At 37.2% G+C, this 23,316-nt stretch overlaps 1 protein-coding gene across 3 annotated transcripts in view; it reads left to right on the top strand.

The window, feature by feature from the left end:
* snx13 (sorting nexin 13) overlaps positions 1-23,316 on the top strand; it is a 123,519-nt gene that overhangs the window by 88,106 nt on the left and 12,097 nt on the right. For 2 of the 3 annotated variants that reach the window (XM_052016408.1, XM_052016407.1), the window contains 7 exons: positions 5,211-5,310; positions 6,003-6,196; positions 8,220-8,324; positions 10,142-10,274; positions 14,524-14,561; positions 15,233-15,302; positions 17,338-17,513. In XM_052016408.1, the coding sequence (XP_051872368.1) occupies positions 5,211-5,310; positions 6,003-6,196; positions 8,220-8,324; positions 10,142-10,274; positions 14,524-14,561; positions 15,233-15,302; positions 17,338-17,513 (816 nt within the window). The remainder of the gene's footprint in view (positions 1-5,210; positions 5,311-6,002; positions 6,197-8,219; positions 8,325-10,141; positions 10,275-14,523; positions 14,562-15,232; positions 15,303-17,337; positions 17,514-23,316) is intronic. The other variant, XM_052016409.1, reaches the window with a different exon arrangement.

The raw sequence follows: 23,316 nt of genomic DNA, 5'->3' as shown, positions 1-23,316 counted from the left end.
AGGAACAGAGGCACTCGAAACTACCACAAGCAAGTCATGAACAAAATAATGGCACTAATAACAGATATATCCTTAAAACTTCCTTAGGAAGTTGGGAACATGTTCCCTGATTATAATCCTTCATAGTTATCTTGTTTCAGAACTGTTCCATTTTTAACTAGATTGGAAAAATGCACATCCACCTCTGATATTTTAAGAAAGAGAGAAACTAGCAACTTATTGGTCATTTTGCCTAACAGCCATTCTTAAGAATAAAAACAGAAAATGCTAGAGATATTCCGATCAGGCAGCATGAAGGGCTGCTCTTTCCTGCGTTTTCTATTATGTATACTACCAGCATCCCACGGTATTTTGCTTTTCATTTTCAGGAAATTGCCACAGAATAAAGGTTACAAATGGATTGGCTAAAAAGGTTGAAAACATTTTTGCTTATTGGAAAGCCAGCATGGATTGTAGAGGAAAGGTCATACCTGATGAAGATTTTTTTTTCTCTGGCAAGGGCAGCAGGCAATGCAATCTGAATATACGACATTTCTCAACAATAATCCAGTTTGGTGTAACAGCACTTTACTGGTTCCATTTTTATCTGCCTTTTATTTTACTATATTCCATTTTATCTGCCTGAAAACCAGGGAATTAGCTTCCATTGGCTTCTCTTTCTGCATCTGTGCTATTGGCTCAAAGGCATATACAGTTATGAAGATTAGTGATAGAGCAGAAGATTTGGAGGTTTTTAGAAATCAGCCAAGTTTGACTAAACAGTGATAAAGAAGAAAAAGATGCAATGTGAGAGTAAACTAGGAAATAATATGAAAATAGTTCAAGAGCTTTTACAGGAAAAGGAAGATAATACCTAAATTAGATGTTAGCGACTCAACAATGGGTATCAGCACAATGACAGATTTCTAAATTATTTTGGATTTGTATTCGTGGTGGAAGACACCAGACCTCAATAATAATAGATGATCAAGGGGCTTGTTAGAAAATATTAGGACAGATAAGTCCCCAGGGCCTGACGGAATATTCCCCAGGCTGCTTCGTGAGGCGAGGGAGGAGATTGCTGAACCGTTGGTTAGGATCTTTGAGTCCTCGTTGTCCACTGAGATGGTACTGGAGGATTGGAGGGTGGCGAATGTTGTCCCCTTATTCAAAAAAGGTAGTAGGGATAGTCCAGGGAATTACAGACCAGTGAGCCTTGCGTCTGTGGTGGGTAAGCTGTTAGAAAGGATTCTAAGAGATAGGATCTATGAGCATTTAGGGAATCATGGACTGATTAGGGACAGCCAGCATGGCTTTGTGAAGGGAAGATCTTGCCTCACAAGCCTGATAGGGTTCTTTGAGGAGGTGATCAGGAAGATTGATGAGGGTAGTGCAGTGGATGTGGTCCACATGGATTTTAGTAAGGCGTTTGATAAAGTTCCGCATGGTAGGCTTCTTCAGAAGGTCAGAGGCCAAGGGATCCAGGGAGGCTTGGCAGTGTGGATTCAGAATTGGCTTGCCTGTAGAAAGCAGAGGGTTGTGGTGGAGGGAGTGCATTCGAATTGGAGGGCTGTGACTAGTGGTGTCCCACAGGGATCGGTTCTGGGACATCTATTTTTGTGATATTTATTAATGACTTGGATGAGGGGGTGGAAGGGTGGGTTAGCAAGTTTGCAGATGACACAAAGATCGGTGGTGTTGTGGATAGTGTGGAGGGCTGTCGAAGCTTACAGAGGAATATTGATAGGATGCAGAGCTGGGCTGAGAAGTGGCAGATGGAGTTCAATCCAGAGAAGTGTGAGGTGGTACACTTTGGAAGGACAAACTCCAAGGCGGAATACAAGGTAAATGGCAGGATTCTGGGCAGTGTAGAGGAGCAGAGGGATCTGGGGATTCATATCCACAGATCACTGAAAGTTGCCTCACAGGTAGATAGGGTAGTTAAGAAAGCTTATAGGATGTTAGCTTTCATAAGTCGTGGGATCGAGGTTGAGCCGCGAAGTAATGATGCAGCTTTACAAAACTCTGGTTAGACCACACTTGGAGTACTGTGTCCAGTTCTGGTCGCCTCATTATAGGAAGGATGTGGAAGCGTTGGAAAGGGTGCAGAGGAGATTTACCAGGATGCTGCCTGGATTAGAGAGTCTGGATTATGAGGAGAGACTAAAGGAGCTAGGGCTTTACTCATTGGAGAGAAGGACGATGAGAGGAGGCATGATAGAGGTATACAAGATATTAAGAGGAATAGAGTGGACAGCCAGCGCCTCTTTCCCAGGGCACCAATGCTCAAAGCAAGAGGACATGGCTTTAAAGTAATGGGTGGGAAGTTCAAGGGAGATGTCAGAGGGAGGTTTTTCAGCCAGAGAGTGGTGCATGGAATGCGCTGCCTGGGGTGGTGGTGGAGGCTGATATGTTGGTCAAGTTCAAGAGATTGTTAGATAAGCATATGGAGGAATTTAAGATAGAGGGATATGTGGGAGGAACGGGTTAGATAGTCTTAGGTGTGGTTTGAAGGGCGGCACAACATGGTGGGCCAAAGGGCCTGTATTGTGTTGTATTGTTCTATCATTCTATGGAGCTGTAGCAAAGGAGGAACTTACAGCAATTTCAATTACTTGAGAAAGTACTTGTCAAACTATGGGAACTAGAGTCCGAGAAGTTGCCTGGATTTTATGGACTGCATCCAGGGCTTTTAGAGGCAGTGACTGCAATGATGATGGCTGTGTTAATTTATAAATATTCACTAGATTCTGGAGAAAAATTTGTAGATTGCTGCTGAGACTGCATACTATATACAATTTTGGTCTCTATTTGAGGAAGGCAATACTTCGATTGGGGGCAGTGCTGAGATGGTTCATTTGTCAGCCCTTGCATCCCTATTGAAAAAAGGTTAATCAGGCTGGGCCTATGCTAGTTGCAGTTTTGAAGAATGAGAGGTAATCTAATAGAAACAAAAGATTCTGAGGGGTATTGACAACTTGCTGCTGAGTGGATATTTCCCTAAAAGAGGGTATCTAGAAGTAGAGGACTAGTATGAGAATAAGATACTGTCTACTTATGATGGAGATAAGGAGGAATTTCTTCTCAGAGTGGTGATACTTTGGAATTCCACACTCCAGAGAGCTGTGAAGATGGTCATTAAACATATTCAAGGAAGAGATCGACAGACATTTGAACTGCAAGGAAATTAATATATGTATGGGGAGAAAGGAAAGTGGTGATGAGATGAAGATTTGGTCATTCATGATCTTGAATGGCAGAGCAGGATCAAGAGGCAAATTGGCCAACTACTCCTGTTTCTAATGTATAGTGTTTTAATGTTGTGGATTGCAGTCTTTCTCAAGTCCCAAGCATTCAATCCAAAGCAAAGTACCCTTGCATGCCTTTCATGATTATCCATTTTTCATAATGTGCTTTATTATACTTCTGAATGTAAGGAAAGTTATAGCTGTTGCTGTAGGAATTTCATTTGTATTACTGACTCCACTACTCAATTTCGGAGGTTGAACCAAACAAGTAAAATTATAGTCTTAAATATATAAATTCAGTTCTTCACAGACTTGAAATGTAAATTCTCAAGGCTGTAATTTAAACTGTTTGCTGTAATCTGGATTATGATTATTTTAAATGATAAATTTACTTGAAAAATCAGGTTTTAATCAAAAATATGTATATGCAATAAAGCTGAGTTTATTTAAATTTTATTTACATGGACTGCCATAGCTCAGTCAATTTTCATGTATTTCAGTATGCCTGACTTCAGTCTTCAGTGTTGCTAATAATCACGTAATTATTTTCTCATGGGCATTTAACAAAGGGAATAAGTGTTTGTGAAGCCCTTTTACCAAGAACAAGAAACAAAAATGGATGGTTCAGTTGACATTGATTTAAGACTTGCTCACTCCTAGTGTTTCTAGTCAAAACATCATCCTGCCACTTACTATGTGGCATGGCAAAGCAATAGTGGCACATTGCTTCTTCCCTTTCTTGCACCCCTCAACTCCCCTCTGCATCCAGCTGTTCAATACCTGAGCCAGAATTGAGGGAATTCCCTCTCTCCCCTTTCCACAAACTCTTTGCCTGCACAACAACACTACTGGAGAATATGCAGAGGAGATTCACCAGGATGCTGCCTTTAGGCTAGGCTCATTTCTCCTGGAGCAATGGATTGTGTGGAGTGACCTGATAGAAATGTACAAGATAATGAGAGGCATAGATAGGGTAGATAGACAAAATTTTTCTCCCATGGTAAGGGTATCAAAACCAAAAGGGCAGAAGTATAAGGTGAGAGTTAGGAGTTTTAAAGGGGATCTGAGTTTTTTTAGTGAGTGATTGATATCTGGAACTCGCTGCCAGAGGAGGTGGTGGAATCAGAAACAGTTACCATTTTAAAAAGCATTTAGATACTTAAATTGGCAAGGCATAGAAGGAGCTGTATAAAACTTTGGTTAGGCCACATATGGAGCATTGTGTGCCATTCTGGTTGCCACATTACAAAAAGGATGTGGTGGCTTTGAAGTAGGTGCAGAAAAGGTTCACTAAGATTTTACCTGGGTTAGAGTACTTGCAATAAGGAGAGGTTGGGCAAACTTGGATTGTTTTCTCTGGAGCATCAGAGGCTGAGGGGTGACCTGATAGAAGTATATAAAATTATGAGAGGCGTAGGTAGGGTGGATCCTAGGGTGGACATGTCACATACTGGAGGGCATAGCTTTAAGATGAGAGGGGAAAGTTCAAAAGATTTACAAAGCGAGTATTTTTTTTACGTTGGGAAATGTGCTGCCAGGGAAGTGGTGAAAGCAGATATGATAGCATTGGTTTAGAGGCATTTAGACAGGCATGTGAACAGGCAGGGAATGGAGTGATATGGACTATGTACAGGCAGATGGGATTAGTTTAATTTAGCATCATGGTCAGCATAGACATCATGGGTCGAAGGGCCTGTACCTGTGCTGTACTGTTCTATGTTCCATGATATGGTCCTACTGCAGGCAAATGGGATCAGTGTAGATGGACAAAAAGGTCATTGTTTAAATCCTAGTTCCTAACTTTGTATGGTAGCTTATTAAAAGTTTCACATTTGATTATAACATTGTGTTGGATGTGATACTTTTTTTTTACTCCATCAAATCTATTTTCAGAAACCATTGAAATAGGGCTGAATCAGGAATTTTGAAACTTAAATTGTGTGGCAGGTTTTCAACTGCTAATTACAAATTTTTAATCTGCAGGAAGTAGATACGCTCAAGCTTGCTGCAAACTTTGGAAAACTTTGCACAATCCCCCTTGACAGTATTCTCATGAATAATGTTGCATTACAATTTTTCATGGGTAAGTATTTTAAAATCCTTGCATTTAGCAATCACATAGAGATATGAACATCAAAGAATGTTTAATTTATGCTTTGACTGTATTTTCTGTAATTGATATTGTTTCCATTTTTAAGAAAAAAATTTCTATTTCACTAAAAATATATGATTCATAAATTGCACCTTTTTAACATGCATGTGCAACCTGTGCACCAGAATATATAATTCTTACCTCTGTATAACTTGATTGACGATTTATTTGAGTTAGTTAACGTAGTTTCTGTCAGTTCCCTTAATTATTTCCCTTGGTGGGGGAGCTACAGAACAAGAGGAACGTATTAGAACTAGAGTTAATTCATATAATAATGAAATAAAGAGGCACTTTTCCCACACTTTGCAAAAATACCCCAAGAAGTCAATGGGTTCTGGGTCTTAACAACTGTCAGTATTACTAATATGCTCTTGGTGATGAACATTCAAGTATCACACCTAGAGTACATTCATAAAATTTTCAGAATGGGCTTAGAGCAATTAGTTCATCTTTCACTCTATTTATTTTAAGATCTAATAATAATTTATTTTTGTATTTATCCAAGAAAGTTGATATTATTTGAGTTCTAATAAAATTCGTGAAAAATTATTTAATTGTTCCAAACCATGAAATGGAACTATTTTAAGCTGATACAGGCAATTAAGTTTTTTTTTTGGTTCCAGATTATATGCAGCAGACGGGAGGTCAGGCACATCTTTTCTTCTGGCTTACTGTGGAAGGATACAGAGTCACTGCACAACAGCAGCTAGATGTTTTACAAAGTGTGCAAAAGGATGGTGAAAGACAGAGCAAGCAAACCAAAGGATTGTTGCGTGCCGCAGCTGTTGGTGTGTATGATCAGTATTTGTCAGAAAAGGTAAGTGTACACCATTCTTGTTGGCTTGAAATGGAGTACTTAGTGTAATCATGTGTAGCCTTTCCAAAATTTTATTATTATTTTTAATTTTGACAGACTTCTTTTAATTTTTTATGCATTTATTTTGATTTTTATCAACCAGAATTTTCAAGATCGCATAAAATTTGCAGTGTAGCAGCAATCAACATCAACACCCTTTGAAATATTAAAATACAGATAAATCAGTAATATAAATGTTGTCAACTTTAAATTATGTTCATTTGCAGTAACGTTACATGTTGAAGGGAGAGCTACCACATAAAAAGGCTGTTGCTAACCAATGTTACATGTTGAAGGGAGAGCTACCACATAAAAAGGCTGTTGCTAACCAACGTTACATGTTGAAGGGAGAGCTACCACATAAAAAGGCTGTTGCTAACCATCAAGAAACCATTTTTACACTAATCCAACCCTATCTTATTTTATTATCCCCATATTCCCATTCCCCGCACCCCCCACTTTCACCCTCAGATTCTACCGAAGAGGGTAGAATTATCTGCAGAAGAGGGCAATTTGAAGTGGCCAATTAACCAACCAGTCAATCTGCACATGTTTGAAATGTGGGAGCAAGCCAGAGCACCCAGATAAAACCCACATTGTCACAGGGAGATATGCAAACTCCACACAGAATAAAGAAAATAAGGATTCAATCTTGATCTCAGGTTGTCTGCTCTTTGTTAAAAATCAGAATTTATACTTTAGAATTATGTCATTCAGCCCATTGTTTCCATTTCTTGCCAAAAATATTTTAAAAGTTTGATTTTATTAATGAATTCCAATTATTAACAAGTGATTTTTTTTTCACAAATCCGTAACTGAAAGTTGAAATAGACAATTACTAATCATTACTAGTCTATTCATGTACAATTGTGAATTTGCTGGTAGCACTGTAGCCTTATAAATCAAAAGGTTGTGTTTGAAGCCCTTCTCCTGAACCTTAAACATAATCCCTCTAATATTAAATGTTGAACACGAACTAAAATTTCTCACTTAATAAATAAACTTGTTCAACTTGACAAAAAATAGAGAAAAACAATGCAGTTTGTAGAAATCTGAGATAAAAATAAGTGTTGGAACCACTCAGTAGTTCAGGTGGCATCCATGGGAAAAAGTGCTGCTTTGAAATATAATCTTTTGGATGATGTGCTGAGTCAGGTTTCTTTAGAAGATCCCATCGCACAATCAAGAAAATAATTCATTTTCTACTCCAAGCCTGCCCAATATTTATTAACCATACAACATCAGTAATGGAGAAACAAAAACAGATGATGATTATTGATTTTATTGTTGTTCACGGAACTGAACAGCTTGCTTTGTTGTAAGATTTGATAAAGACAGCTTGGAAGTGTTAAATACGTTTTATGCTGTCCCCCTGATATCAAATGGAAAATTTAGTACTGTAAATTATGAAGCACAAGTGTATTAGAACTTTCACCTTCCCTTCTACAGGCTGCAAGTGACTTTCTTGCACCCACACCCACTGCCCCTAAAACCACCACCCCCCCGCCCCACCCACCAAGGTTGATCACGTCTGACAATATTAAACTGGTTTACGATCCTGGCTCCGATTAAGCCTGTAATTTGATATTGTCAAATTGGTTCTCCCAAAACCCAGGTGAGTACTTTCCTTGAGTTTGTCTCTTTTCATAATTGAAAACCACCAACTATTGGTCAGTTTAATTTTTTTTTGCTGTAAGTCCTATGGGAATGAAAGGAAAAAATGTTAATATTTCAAGATTGCAACATAAATTGAAAGATGGAAGCTTTATTCACTTGGTGAGATTTGTCAGTGAGAAGGGTAAGTATGTTTCCAATAGTTTCTTGTTTTTTAAAAAAAGGGAATCTGCTGTTCTGAGTTATGGGTAAAAATATACTGTTGGTTCATATAAATATCTGATGACATCAAATTACACAAATAACAAAATAAAATGAACATCCAGTGGAATTTTGATTTATCAACAAGATCTGTTTTCTCCTTTGCCAGGCATCGCCAAGAGTCCACGTGGATGATAACCTGGTTGCTAAATTGGCAGAAAAGTTGAATTACGAGGATCCTACACCAGAAATATTTGATGATGTACAAAGGAAAGTATGTTCAATAAAAGAATGATACATTTTTAGCAAAAAGGACCAAGAGTTTGATAAAGAGAAGAAAAATAAGAGAATGAGATTAAACTTGCAAGGAACATTAAAAATAAGCTTTAAAAACTGCCACTAATATGCAAGAAGAAAAACATTGGTGAAGACAAACATAGGAAATTATAGTCAAAAACAAGATTCTTTGAGAGCAAAAAAGCAACAGTGCAATTAAACAAATACATTGGCTCTTTTTTTATGGAAGAAGGCACAACTAACTTTCCCAAAATGTTTGGGATTGAAAGTTCTAATGAAAAGGAGGAATTAAAGAGAGTATTTTTTCTTTTTTAAAAAAGCACTGGAGAAATTAATGTCACTGAAAGCTGATTAGTCCCTGGGCTCTGATCATTGCATCCCGGAGTACTAAAAAAGTAGCCATGGAAATAGTAAATACATTGGTTGCCATCTACCAAAATTCTGTGCAACGGACCAGCAGATTGGAGGGTAGCAAATATAATCCCATTGTTTAATAGAGAGGAAGAGAGAAAATGGGAAACTACAGACTGGTTACCCTAACATCAGTGACAGGAAAAATATAGTTTTTAATAATAGATGTATTTACAGGACACTTAGAAATTATCAATGGTATCAGACAAAGTCAACATGGATTTCTGGAAGGGAAATTATGTTTGATAAACCTACTAGAGTTTGTTTGAGCCCATGACTGGCAGAGTAGATGAAGGAGAATTAATGGATATTTTGTGTTTAGTTTTTAACAAGGATTTTATTAAAGTTCACGTAAGAAGTTAGTATGCAAACTTGGGTATAATATTGGCATGAATTGAAGATTGGTTAACAGACAGGAACGAAACGTAGGAATATATGGGACTTTCTCGGTGGCAGGCAATAACCACTGGACTACCCCTTGGGGATCAGTGCATGAATCCAAGCTAATCACAAAATACATCAATGATTGTATATGGTAACCAAATGAAATGTGTAGTCTGGGTGTGATTGTGAATTAAGGAAGATGCAAAGAACATTCAAGGAAGTTGAGTGAGTGCACAAATAGATGGCAGGTGCAGTATAACATGGATGGATGTGAAGTAATCTACCAGTGGGATAAACAGAAGGACACTATTATTTAAATAGTGATGGATTGGGAAATGTTGATATACTATCTTTGTACACCATTCATTGAAAATAAACATGCAGGTGCAGCAAACATTTACACATTTGTGTTTAGAAGAATGAGAGGGTATCTCATTGAAAGATACAAAATTCTGACAAGGCTAGATACAGGAAGGATATTTCCTGTAGTTTGGAGAGGGGTTTGTCCAAAATGACAGATCAATCTCAGGATATGGGTTAAGATACTTAGGACAGAGATGTGGTGAAATTTCTCCACTCAGCGGGTGACGAATCTGTAGGATTCTCAAATGCACAAGGTGGTGGAGGCCAATTTGCTGAATATACTCAAGTGCGTGGATTGATATCTAGACATGAGACATTAGGAAAATAAGGAGAGAGCGGGAGTATAATATTGATATCATATTCAACAGTGGACCAATCCATTCCTTTACCTATTTTCTATGTTTTTGAGTCGGGACAGTGTGTGATGGATTCTGGTATCTGATGAATGCTAGTAGTTTTCCCATTAGTGATATGAATAAATTTAGAACTTGGCATTGTGAGGAATCATGGGCCAAAATGAATTGGCTTACTCCACAATAGTGTCATCTTGTGGCAATTCAAATGTTGACATTTTTGTATGAAATCTGAACTGTTATTCCTTAGAGAACTGATGTATTTTGTTTACGTTTTATTAAGGTCTATGACATGATGCTGAAGGATGAGCAATTCTACCCCTCTTTCAGGCAAAATGCTCTTTATGTGCGGATGTTGGCTGAGTTGGACATGTTGAAAGATCCTAGTATCAGAGGATCAGATGATGGAGATTTGGGTATGAATAATGTATTTGTGTACACAAAGTTTAAACCATAACAACTATTACTACATAACCATACTACCTTACTGAAAACTTTTAACATAATATATATTCATAACAGATATGTTGTCCTTGAGATTCTGAACGAAGGCTCCATTAGGCTGTTCCTTTATGCTCTCACTGTTGGTGGTTCTTTTAAATATTGTATTTCCTGTCACGTTCTGAGAGTTCTTGGTCACTACTTGCATATGGAAATCTGTCCAGGGAATCTTCTCTAATCTATAAAACTTTGATGTTCACAACTGCTGTATTATCTCTCAATAGCACACATCTCTTATAGAAATCATCTTAATGCGTTGCGGTGGAAGCTCAAAAACATTTGACATTAACTTCAATATGCAAAAAAAAATGTCACTAGTAGTTTAAAGAGATGCAAAGAATTCTGGCTTTCTGCCGTGAAAAACAAGAAATATTGAAACAATTCAGTGAGTCTGGTGTCATCTGTAGAGAGAGAAAATTAGTTAATATTTCAGGTCATTAAACTCTTCCTGCTTTGACAAAAGTTTAGAGTTGTAACACATTTAACCAAATCCAGAGGCATGGAAAGAGAGGAGAGCAAAGAACCAAAGGCAAGATCTTTAATAAGGAAGGAGTGATAAAATGACAGGATGAAGGGGAGTGAAAATGACAGGTAAAGAGACAAAAGAGGGGTCAGGAAGAAGTATAAATGGCAATAGCAATTAATTGTCAGCATTTCCCGTCCAAAGAGGAGCAGATGTGAGTTGTGTTCTGAAATCATTATATTCAATCTTGAGTTCAGAGGTCTATGAAGTTCCTAATCTATAGTTGAGGAATTGTTTGTTTGAAGTTAAAGAATCAGACCATCTTTCCATTAATTCCTTTGTTGCATTACATTCTACATTAATCTCTCTTCTGCCACCTTATCACAGCTTGTTACTACTTCACCTTCCCGCCTATCTGTTGCATTTGTATTAAATCTCTTACATTTCTAATCTTACACAATTCTGATGAAAGGTCATTCTTTAAGTGTGCTTCTCTGCTTTACAGTAACCTTATCCACCGTCATTATTTAACTGAATACCTATTCTGCATTTTATTGTTCCCTTATCATTCGAGTTAATCACTTCTGCTGCACCTCTAGGATCTAGACATCCTTTATAAATTGTGGTGTCCAGAATTGAACACAGCACTCCAGTTTGAGGCTTAATCTGTGTTTTGTAAAGGTTTAGTGCTATCTTTCTTTTGCATTCTACCTGTTAATAAAGCCGATCATCGCTGGTGCTGTGTCAGATTTCTCAACGTCTTCACCTTCGAAGGTTTGTGAATATAACATAACAATGTCTGTTTCCCTATTTAAAAAAATTATATTGTGTAGATATGTTGCTGTTTTGCATTCAGTCCACCAAAATGCATCACAGTATAGTTCTCTACATTGAATTTCATTTGACTTGTATCTACATATCACCAGCTACTTTTGTCCTAATGAAATTTGTCACAATCTCGTAATGAAATGGCTAAGTAATTTTGAAATATTAAACTATACATCTAATTCACAAGCATTTATCTAAAATAACAGTGGCCTTTCGTGTTTTCATGTTTCTCACAACATAGGAGTAGGGCACTTGACCCATCGAATCCATGCAGGCTCTCAGAGCAATCCCATCAACCTTAGTCCCCCACACATTTCCCTGTCAGGTATTCTCTCTCAAATGCCCATTGACTCCATCCTGATTGTTTTATCACCCGGCTAAACTAGAAATGATTTACATTGGCCAATTATGCACATCTTTGGGATGTGGGAGGAAACTGGAGTGTCCAGAGAAAACCCACATGATAACGGAGAATGTGGGAGGACACCACACAGAGGTTGGGATTGAACTGGAGCTGTGGGGCTCAAGTGTTGAGCAACTGTGCTGTCTTACTACAGAATCCTAGGCAAACAAGCATACTTCCCTGCAATTCAAAATATCTGCATTGCTATCTATTCTTGGTCAATTTAACATTCCCTTTAATCCTCAGGATTTAAATTTTGCTAACAATGTCACTGCACTACCCTTTTCAATCCTCCACATTACTTTGTGAATTTCTCCTCTTAGCTGGTTCTTCAAGCTCAAGGCTGGTTTACTTCATTCTGTTTTTTTGGGTTCTGAGGTGGCTAATGAGGCCAATATAGCCACAGGTGGGTGGGTAGCTTTTTATATTTCTTCAAGAATGCTTTGAGCACAACCTTGAATCTTTTCCTCTGTTGGACTGGTAATCTTATGACAGACTCAGAGTGGCTATGTCAGGAATCTGGTGTTGGATTATGCAACTGATTTAGCCTGCTTAATGTGTAACTAGGGCCTCAGTGCTGGAAATTTTAGCACTCATGAACATACTTGGTTCGTGAAATACTATTTGCCTTTAACAAATCCATGTTGACATTGATTGATTACATTTCCAAATGCCAAGTAACTTTGTCCTGCATTATTGTCTCTAAAAATTTCCCTGCCCACTCACAATAGACTGATGTGGTCTGAACCTGCCTTGTGTATCCACTTTTCTTTTAATGTAACAGAATACCTAGTGTTTGGGCATTTCTTCCCCAAACAATAAGCACTGGGCAGAGTAGTTGCGCAATGACAGAAGCATAAACTTCCAAAATTTCAGATTTGAGCTCTCTGGGATGATGCAAGTATACTTTGAAGTTGTCTTAGAATATTATCTATGCAAATATTCATAGCTTAAAATTCCTGACATTGCTTTTGAATGAAGTTTGTAAAATACAATTATAAAAATAAGAGCCAAAATAAATGTAGTTAAAATGGTGTCTTTTTATTGCTTTGTCCTACATTAGGATTAAGACCTGCAAAGTCTCATTATACACAGAATAGTACTGATAACAATTGATGTATTGGGAGTTATTTAAATAACTATCAAACTCCAGTCACATAGAACAATCATTTTTCTGGGTTCATTTTAATAACTAAACTCAGGGATGTGCATTTGTACTGGCTATAACATTCAGCTCAAATTCCAAGTTCAATAGATTTTGGATGACTCCCAAGAAGTTTATATTGAATCAAAGTACACTTTAAATTGGAATTGGGAAAAGGATTTTTGGATTAATTGTCAAATCTTTCTAGATTGTTTCTGTGTTTTGTAAAGCTTTATACCTACATCTAGTGGCAAAATAAAGTATTGCATGGGGTTTTCCATTCTTCAGTGTTTTAAGTTGTCTTTATTAAATTTTACTTTTTCAAGTGTTTTTGTAGTGCATACTATTATAGACACCACTTTTCTGGGTCCTAATACTCCATGTTCATCTGGCTTTTATTCCTTAAATAAAGTTAGATTATGTTTTTATTAAGTATTTGGTAACTTATGGAATAGTATTTGGCCTTCCAATATTTGGCAATTTTAAATCTGAAAAACAAGAAGCTGGAAGCCAAATTGCTGTTTCATTTTTGCAAAGTCATAGGTATTTAGCCAAATTAATGGGGGAAATTAACAGAGAACTTGATCTTTTCTGCCAAATCACGTGACTTTCACTTCCCTGCATCTTATAACTGCATGCTTTTCCTCAGTTTTGCTTCCATGCTCAACACTATTTAAGTATCCCTATATTTTGGGGTGCATTATTCGGCATGCATTATTACAAATGTTGAATACTGATGTGATTTCTAAATAATACCATTGAAGATATTATTTTGCCAGTAGCTACATCTCATTTTTGCATAATGTACTTGTGCAAGAAAAGACTACCTGCATTGATACTGAAATCCGGCATTGAGCTCAGTCATTTGTTGACACTAGCAAATTTTTGAAACATGTTATTTCAAAGTTTACAAAGTTAATTGTGGAAAACAGTACCTTCACAGCACCAGTAGCATGCTCACATATTCTGATAAAACTGAAAATAAAAAAGAAAATTTCCCTCAGTGTACTGACTTGCATTATGTTTTAAATACCAGTCTTAAAGTAAGCAGAATACTTTGAAAGTATGAGCCTAAGATGGCAAATCAACTACTCTCTGGTGCATGACTGCTCAGTTTGTGGCTGCCTGCAGGTGCAAATGCTTGTTTTACTAGGAATCCTTTGGGTATTGTAGTGTTAGTTATTGGGAATTTTGCCATGAATTGGTCATTTTTCTTAATGTGTAGTCATACTTTGTGATTTTTATTTTAAGTACATGACCTTCTACTGTATTTCATTGTTGCTTACCAAGCTTTTGTTTTTACATTGAGATTTTTTTTCTCTCTAGAGTCTTTCAACGGCTCCCCGACTGGTAGTTTAAATTCGGTAAGTGTTAGAGACTTTTGCATAACCTAGGTCATTTGGTGATGATAACATCCTTGTCTGCATGTACACAGAACAAAATAACCTATTTTCTATCTGTTTGTCAAATCCTAAACTAAGCCAAGGCTTTTGCTTCTGTGCTTTGAGGCAAAACTTGTTGGCTACTTGAATTTAAATTGCTTATGTAGGTATTTTAATATGAATGCATTAATTTGTTCTGGCCCAGTTTGTTATCTGAAATGGATGACCACTTAAATAATTTTGTTCCCTTGTGTCAAGCTATAAATAGTCAAAAGAATATATCTAATGTCTATGTTTCTGCAGCATACCCTACTTAGCTATCTTTGCCCTCTTGGGTGATGTTCTCAAAAGATTTTGTAGTTTGGCTTTAGAACACAATATTTTTTACAAATTTATGGAAAGGTTAAAATGAAAGTGAAATAATTTTTTCATAAAGGTAAATTCATGGTGAAGAAACCAGGGGTCCCCTCTGCCTATTGAGGAGCTTTGTCTCCATAGGTATTGGTAGCTAATGGTTGTTACTTTTGAGAATTTAAACAAATTTCCTTTCTTAAAAAAAAGTTTAATTCTGTGAAAATTTGATTTCTTAGTGTCACTCTGAAAGCTTAATGTTTGAAATTCATGTTGAAAAATTATTATGTTTTGTTCTCTAGTCACTAGATGATCTTTCAAATACCAGCTCTGAAGAGTCATTGCAACTGCAAGTAACCATTAGTGACACTGGTAAGTAAAAAGCACACAGCCTGCAGACAAAGCTGATTTGTACAAATCTCATGATTTTGTTTGCATGCTGCTTTAGCTACTAGATTTACTTCAGAAATAGAACAAAATTAGCTGTATCAGTTGCACCAATTGTGTTTTGTGTACTTACAGATCAGTTACATCAATTGAAATAATGCCTGTTGCTTCGATAACTGAGCATTTTTGTTGAGCCAAAATGGAAGAGTAACAATAAGCATATATACATACTGTACTCTTTATAGATTACAGTTTAGGAGTTGATTATCTCTAGAAACTAGTCAGTCATCAGATGCTAAAGGTCAGAACGCTTCTTGGTTCTTTGTAAATCTTGATTCCCTATTTAGCAACAGGAAATATGCAGTTTTAATCGATGGGTTATGTGCATGGGTTGATAATAATAAGCTTAAAAGAAACGAGCTTGATTTGTTAAGGAATTTCGTTGGTCTCTTTGGAATATGCTCTTCCAAATGATCAGGTTAGCTAATTGTGGCAGTAATTGAATTGGACAATGTCCTCTGTTTCTGATTATCATTCTTCCTTTGTGCATTTACATTTCTGTTCATTTTTCACTATCTGTTGTTTTCACGTCTGCATATCTTCTAGGTTTTATAGTTTTCACTTGACGTTAATTCGATAATAGGATATTTCAGTTCTCTGTGGGCAACAGATTTTTTTCTAGTTATAGCAAAAGTTTAAATAGTGTATTCTGTGTGTTTAATGAGTTGTCAGGTATTTTCAAAGTTGACAGCTGTCAAGCTTTTTCCATTGTCAGTGTAAATAAAATACGAAGGAATTTAAATATTTTATTTCTATCCACATGACACAGAAGCTGGCAGCAGTTTTTCATTGTGCTCATTTTCACTTGCACTGTTCAGATATGATATTTCATTCAAGCCCAACTTACCAGACATTGAAGCAAACAATGGCTTGATGTGGGTTGGGGACAATATCTGTGCACTGAAGTGACGTTGAGACTTAATGTATTTTCTTTGCATTTCTTAATGCAAGTACAACCTGAGAATTGAACATTTTTTCCTTTATTTTCAGACAATTTGAACTTTCTTTTGAGCCATGTCAACCATACACTAAAGCTATTTCTTGTTTGATCCTGTCATTATTTCAAATTATCAAATCACAGTGAACTTACAAAACAAGAGGAACTTGGCCTATTGTGTGCATACTAATTGGGGAAAAAAAGCTACCCAGCCGAATCCTAATTTCCAGCACTTGTCCCTATAGGTTGTACCAAGTACACATCCCAGTACCTTTTAAGTGTGATGGTTTCTTGCTGTACAAGTCTTTGTTTGCAAGTTCAAACCCCTGCAACCCTGGAGGTAAAAAGAAATGGTCCTGTCAAATCCTTCTAAATCTCCTCATCTGGTAGTTCATTCTACTTTTAGCTGTCCTGCAGACACTTTTGCCTCCTAGTGAATGTTATTATCAATTTGGGAAAGCCTTTTCTGCAGTGAGCTCTGACCTATTAAAAGCTAGACTAATCCTAACAACTAATCTTATATTGGACTTTAATAACTGATAGAGAAAACAGTGATGTGCACTTGTTTATAACCCGAGATTAAAATATGAAAGATCATGTGTTAAAGTACAATTCAAAACACTTGAAACACAAGAGAGACTGTAGATGCTAGAAATCTGGAGCAACGAACACAAAATGCTGGCGGAACTCAGCAGGTCAGGCAGCATCAATGGAGGGAAATGAACAGTTGATGTTTTGGGCCGAGACCCTTCATTGGGACCAAGTCTGACCTGCTGAGTTCCTTCAGCTTTTTGTGTTCGTTGCTCAAAATATTTGATGTCATTTAAATGTAACTTGGGCAACTGGGGATGATGATAACAGACATGCAATATTTCTACTCTATCCACATTCACTTGTCATTCTAGTTATCTTCATACTGTTGTCTCTCATGTTTTCTCCTCTCTACTTATGTTCCTGTCCCATTTTCATGGATGTTTGTGTTTCCCATTTTTCTCTCCTTTGTTTCTTTTTCGTTGTGACTAGTCCATGCTGATTATGAACCATATCCTGTGGCAGGAGTATGCAATGACCATGGCAAGACCTATGCTCTGTATGCAATCACTGTTCAGAGGAGAAACCCAGATGGAAGTGAGGATATTTGGAAGACTTATCGCCGCTACAGCGATTTCCATGACTTTCATATGCGGATAACTGAGCAGGTAAAGGTCCTGCCTGATAATTGTTTGTGCTTTTTCCAATCAGTGTATTTTAGGCAAAGGTTGTTTCCACTAGTGCAATTGAGTCACCAATTATGTAATATACAAATTTAAACAGAGATTTGTTTTTCCCTTCCAATAAGCAATGCTGGATTATTACTGAAAAATTGATTGATTTTTGATCATCCTAATTTTGTAAAATTGTACATCAGTTTCAGAGTCATTCTACCAAGCATTTTTATCCCTCTATTTGTATATTGCTGTCTGTTGTGACTGACTAAACTGAGCCACGTAGAATCTGTGACTGGGAGATATAAAAGTCTTTATTAAACACAGCAGCTCTTCTGGGGAGGATCTCGTTCACGTGTCCCGACACAATGTGTTATACCTTTTGAACACAGACAATAATAAATGATTAACTACAATTTCGATCGCTGTAATCACCTAGTTAACTTTAACATTTTGAATACAGGCAAGTAACTTTGCAGAATTACTTATATACAATGGTAACATATCTCAACTAGCAGAACCCCTTTAAATATTCAATACTGGTGGCTGACCCAAAAGCTTCTGAGTACAAGCTCCAGACACCCAACATATACCTCTTTTATTACAATGTTAAGGGACAGCTCCCTGAATATACAACTAGCCAGAATATTAAGTCACTAAACAGACCTGTCTTGAACTGCACATTAAGTGGCAGGGATATGCCTTCAACAATGTGTTAATACAGGAGGTGGCTGTGCCTTCCCTGGATCTCGTCCTGAAGTTTTCAGTGACTGCCAGTTAACTGCCTATTGTCTTGCCCTGCATAGTTTCAGTGGGACAGAATTGGAATTGGTTTATTATTGTCACATGTACCGAGGCACAGTGAAGAACTTGTCTTGCATACCATTCATACAGATCAATTCATTACACAGTGCATTGAGGTAGTAGAAGGTAAAACAATGACAGAGTGCAGAATAAAGTGTCACAGCTACAGAGAAAGTGTAGTGCAGGTAGACAATAAGGTTCAAGGTCATAACAAAGTAGATTGTGAGGTCAAGAGTGTTACGTACCAGCAACAATAGAAACACAGAGCCATGTATGAATGTTAGAATCTATTTATTAATAACTGCTTGTAATAATAAGAGAAATAAAAACGTTAGATATTAAACATTGATCCCAAAAATAAACGAAGTGTGTGTGTGGCAAATTCCCAAACCCCAAGTCTGGGAATAGTTCTCAAAGTTCAGTTCAGCAAGTCATAAGATAGAACTATGAGCTGTGCCTTTTGAAAACCACAGTAGATTGTAGAGAGAGAATGTACAGAGAATTTACGAGATCCACATGTTCCACGATGGAACCCATACGACACCTGAGTCACCAATGATCTCCATTGCTTTGTTCTGAAGTATCTGCCACACCGAGGGCATTCAATACGTTGCTCCCCACAGATGTACCTGCTCTCCAGTGCAGGTTAACGACAAAGTGGACTCCACAGATTGCTCCAAAATTCCATACATGGATTGTATAGTGACAGCTATTGTTCTTCATCCATAGATACAGAGACCGGCAGTCTCTCTCTCTCTGATTCTCTGTGCAACAGCCAGTACGCTCCAGATATAGTGTTGCCGTCTTGCAAATAACACTACACACACACACTACTACACTACTGTCCAGATGCCTTAAAGGGATATTCACCAAGTAGCAACTTGGCTCGTAACAAAGAGTCATACTAGAGAACCGTTCAATTGAATCAGAATGTCCCACACCCAATGATTGGTTTCAATAGCCTTAAAGTATCAGTTGAAGTTAATTTGTGAGCAGGTTTTATTTCCTGAAGACTGGTTCTGCAGTCTCTTGTGTCCTCAATCAATATCTGCTATCCATAATATAACACTAGAATAATCCCTAACACTGTCTACATCATCCACACCCAAGATTATTTGTCTTGTAATCTGGTCTTTTTCACAGCAAATTTTCATGTGGCATTGATTACTTTGAACTCTGAGCCATATTAGTGATACAATTGCCTCTATAACATAAGAGCTATTCTCAAAGTAAATTGGGTGGTTTGGGTGAGATGCCGTTGCTGCCTCTTTAACTCTACTTTGTATAGCGTGTTGGTCTTGTGACTATTCCAACCAACTGCCAAGTAATGCAACCATTGGTTTTTGCTAAAATCATTAAATTAGTATGTTACCAAATTGTCCCTTGAGACAGTTTGATAGAATTATAGAAATTATAGATAGTTTGCTTAGAATTTAGATACATGCAAGCAAAAATCCCTGAGCACCCCATTGCATTATTAGAGATGAATGCTGCTGCTTTTTTGGTTGTGTAAGTTTTAACCTAAATATTTATTGTAGTGTGGATGCATAAACCTCTATACAAGTTAGTGTATTTTAATGTAACAAATTGGCTTTTATTTGCATTCAAATACTGGCCATCGTGACACTTTTTCTGTCTCATAATATTCTCATGCAACCTGTCTATTGAAATCAAGTCCTGGATGACCAGCATTTGATGTAACTTAATTATTGTATTTGGCAATATCCCTCCATAGCTTCCTCTGTTTATTACTTTGGTAAACAAAATCTGCATCTTGTTACAGTTTCAACTGATCTGTTCCACATCAGTTTAATCACTAAGATTTGGATTTCTTCATAAAGAATGTATAAAGAACTTAGTCATGCTATCCTTTATTAAGTCTCAGGTACCTGGCTTCCCATTTTTCAGCTCATTACCTTAGGAGGGAAAAAAAATTGAGTTTTGGTTTTTCCATGCCTTTACTCTACCCTACCTCTGCAATGTTCCTGGCTCTCCCTTCACTCTACTTATCAACCATGCCAAAACTTCCAGCAGCTATGTCCATTTATTGTGGAACTCTCCCAAACCCTTCCAGTTTGACAGGGGCAGGCACGGTAGTGTAGCAGTTAGCATAACACTTTATAGTGCCAGCTACCCGGGTTCAATTCCTGTCGCTGTCTATAAGGAGTTTGTATGTTCTCCCCGTGTCTGCATGGGTTTCCTCCGGGTGCTCCGGTTTCCTCCCACATTCCAAAGACGTACAGCTTAGGAAGCTGTGGGCATGCTATGTTGGCGCCAGAAGCGTGGCGACACTTGCGGGCTGCCCCAGAACACTCTATGCAAAAGATGCATTTCACTGTGTGTTTCGATGTACATGTGACTAATAAAGATGTCTTATACCTTACTTTACCTTATCTCTTACTCCATGCGAACACGAGCACTAGGAACAGGATTAGGCCACCCAGCCCCACTTCCCATTCAATAAAATATACAGCTAATCTGACTATAATCTCTGCATTCTCATTTACTCCCCCACCCTTTGCTTCTCTATCTCTGCCTTAAAAATATTCAAAGACTCTGTTTCCACTGCCATTCGAAGAAGCGTTGTAAGGGTCTGTGACCCTTTGAGAGAAAAAAACATCACATTATTTCTCAAGTATGCAATCCTTTGTTTTTAAGCAATGACCCCTAGTTCAGGATTCTCCTATGAGAGGAAACATCTCTTCCCCCTCATCAAGCTCTCTCAAATCTTGTGTTTTAATTAAGTTGCTCTCATTCTTCTAAATTCCAGTTGATGGAAGCCTAGTCAATTCAACTTTTTCTCATAAGGCAACCTACCCATTTCTGGTGTCAGTCAAGTAAATCTTCTCTGAACAGCTTCCAATACATTTACATCATTAAATAAGGAGACTAAAACTGAAAGTATTCTAGAAGTTGTTTCACCAAAGCCCTATATAAGAAAAGCAATATTTGCCTGCTTTTGTTTGTGACTCCCTTACCAAAAAAAATAACCTTCTGTTAGACTTCCTACTCTGTTAGTTTTCTAAATCTTTCTGAGCAGCTCTCGGTCACCTATCTCACTTCTTTAACTGAATAACTTTTAAGTAAGCTGTTATAGTTTCTCTTGGCTTAAGTTCATATTATAATCAGCTTTGACCTTGTTCAGCTCTGCCTTAATTTCTTCTTGATGTAGCATGGAGCACTCTGCTCATCTTAGAAAGGTTTTCTATTATAGCTTCTGTTTTCCAGCTGAAAAATTCAAAGATTTGAAGTTTTTCTTATCTGTTTTGAGTATGCTTATCAGCTGATGCCTGTAATTCACAGGTTAATGTGAATTTCACCTGGTTTGATTGGTGTGCACATTGATAGTTTAGCTTTTAACTGAGAATTATGGTTAGAAGTTCTGGTTCAATAATTAATGATTTCAGATGACTTTTTAATAACCACTTCCTGTGGTCAGAATATCAAAGGTTTCTATTAAATTACTCCTCAGTGAATGTTCGGTCAGTCAATAATGTTTCTTATTTTAAAACAAGTTTGTTTTTCATCATCATCTTTTATCTCTGCTCATAGAACACTGAAAGGGGTCCTTTGACCCACGACGTCCATGCTGATCTTTTCTCCCTGTGTGTACTGAAATGATGAATTGTGTTATTTTAGCAGTGTAGGGGTTTAAGCTGTAGGTATTAAAGACTGTGTCTCTCTCCCTTTTGTAATGAGTTGATTTATATAGCTTGCAAACAAGAAATTGGAGATACAAGAGAACTTGTGCATCTTATGATAAGCTTCTGGGCATTAAGTTGTTGTTGAAATTGGTGTGTCATATCCCATGCTAGATTGCTCTGAAAGTAACCTAAATATCACCTTAAAAGATGTGGAACATCCTGACCAGGGTCTAAAGTCAGTTTTTGGATTTTGATGTCAAATTGTTTAAAAATTGAGCATGCTCCACAGTTGAACTGGCAATGGCTACTTAAACAGTTATCATAAAAATGCCATGGACTGTTCCTAATTCATACTTGACCCACTATCATTCATTTTTCCACCACCCTTACCTCATCTTCTGGGGATTTCCTGTTGTCTGCTACTATTATTGCAGCCTGCTCAAATACAGTAGCCTCCAAATGGTAAGCTAGTCTGGGTGCCTGTTTAGATAAGTGGCAAATGTTTCTCACATATGCCCCATTCATAATTTAAATATCTCTTTAGTTGCCTTATTAATTTTATCTTACCCAAGGAAAAGGATCTCTATTTTCTCAAAAGAACCTCACCCTTCTCTGTGTTCCCTTGTGGTATAATGCTTTTATTTTCCATTTTAGAAAGTTCCAAAGTGGTTTATAGCCAATGAAATAGTTCTGAATTATTGTTACTACTGTAATCTGGGATGTATTGCAGCATGCTTCCACAAACATAATGTGACTTTGACTTTTTAATTTGTTTTAATTCATTCTTGCTCAAGGGATAACTATTGCCATCTGACTATTTGGCCAGGGCTAGGGATAACTCACCCGATACGGGGTGGAACCTTTAGTCTTAAGAGTTTATAGCTCATCCACTTGCTGTTAGTACTTGTGATTCCATTCATTTTCCTTAACCATTCTTTTCCAAATGTGTTGATATGATGATTTTTGCTCTTCTAATCCAGCAAAGGGTGTACACTCAAAACTTCAGTCTGTCTTTGTTGTTAGAGAAGCAAGTTCAGCTACTTTTGTTTCTTGTATTTTATATTCATAGTTTACTTTTTTATTTATGATCTAGTATGTGTCCAATTGTTAGTAAGTATGGCTGTATTAAGTGCATGAAGGATAAGAATTAACTTTAGAACAGCAGATGTTCCATCTAAGTGACTAAATAAAAGTAAGATTTATATTTAGTCTAGATAGGCAGGACTAACTAATGTAACTTGAATACAAGTATACTACGTTCTAACATACTTGATTTTTTTTTACAGTATTTCTAGGGCAGATTAGAAAAAACGTAACTAAAAATTATATGATGGTTGTCAAATTGAGTT

This window comes from Pristis pectinata, chromosome 5, assembly GCF_009764475.1.
Source record: "Pristis pectinata isolate sPriPec2 chromosome 5, sPriPec2.1.pri, whole genome shotgun sequence".
Taxonomy (NCBI): domain Eukaryota; kingdom Metazoa; phylum Chordata; class Chondrichthyes; order Rhinopristiformes; family Pristidae; genus Pristis; species Pristis pectinata.
Note: the sequence above shows the minus strand (reverse complement) of the source record. Positions and strands in the feature narration are given on the sequence as shown.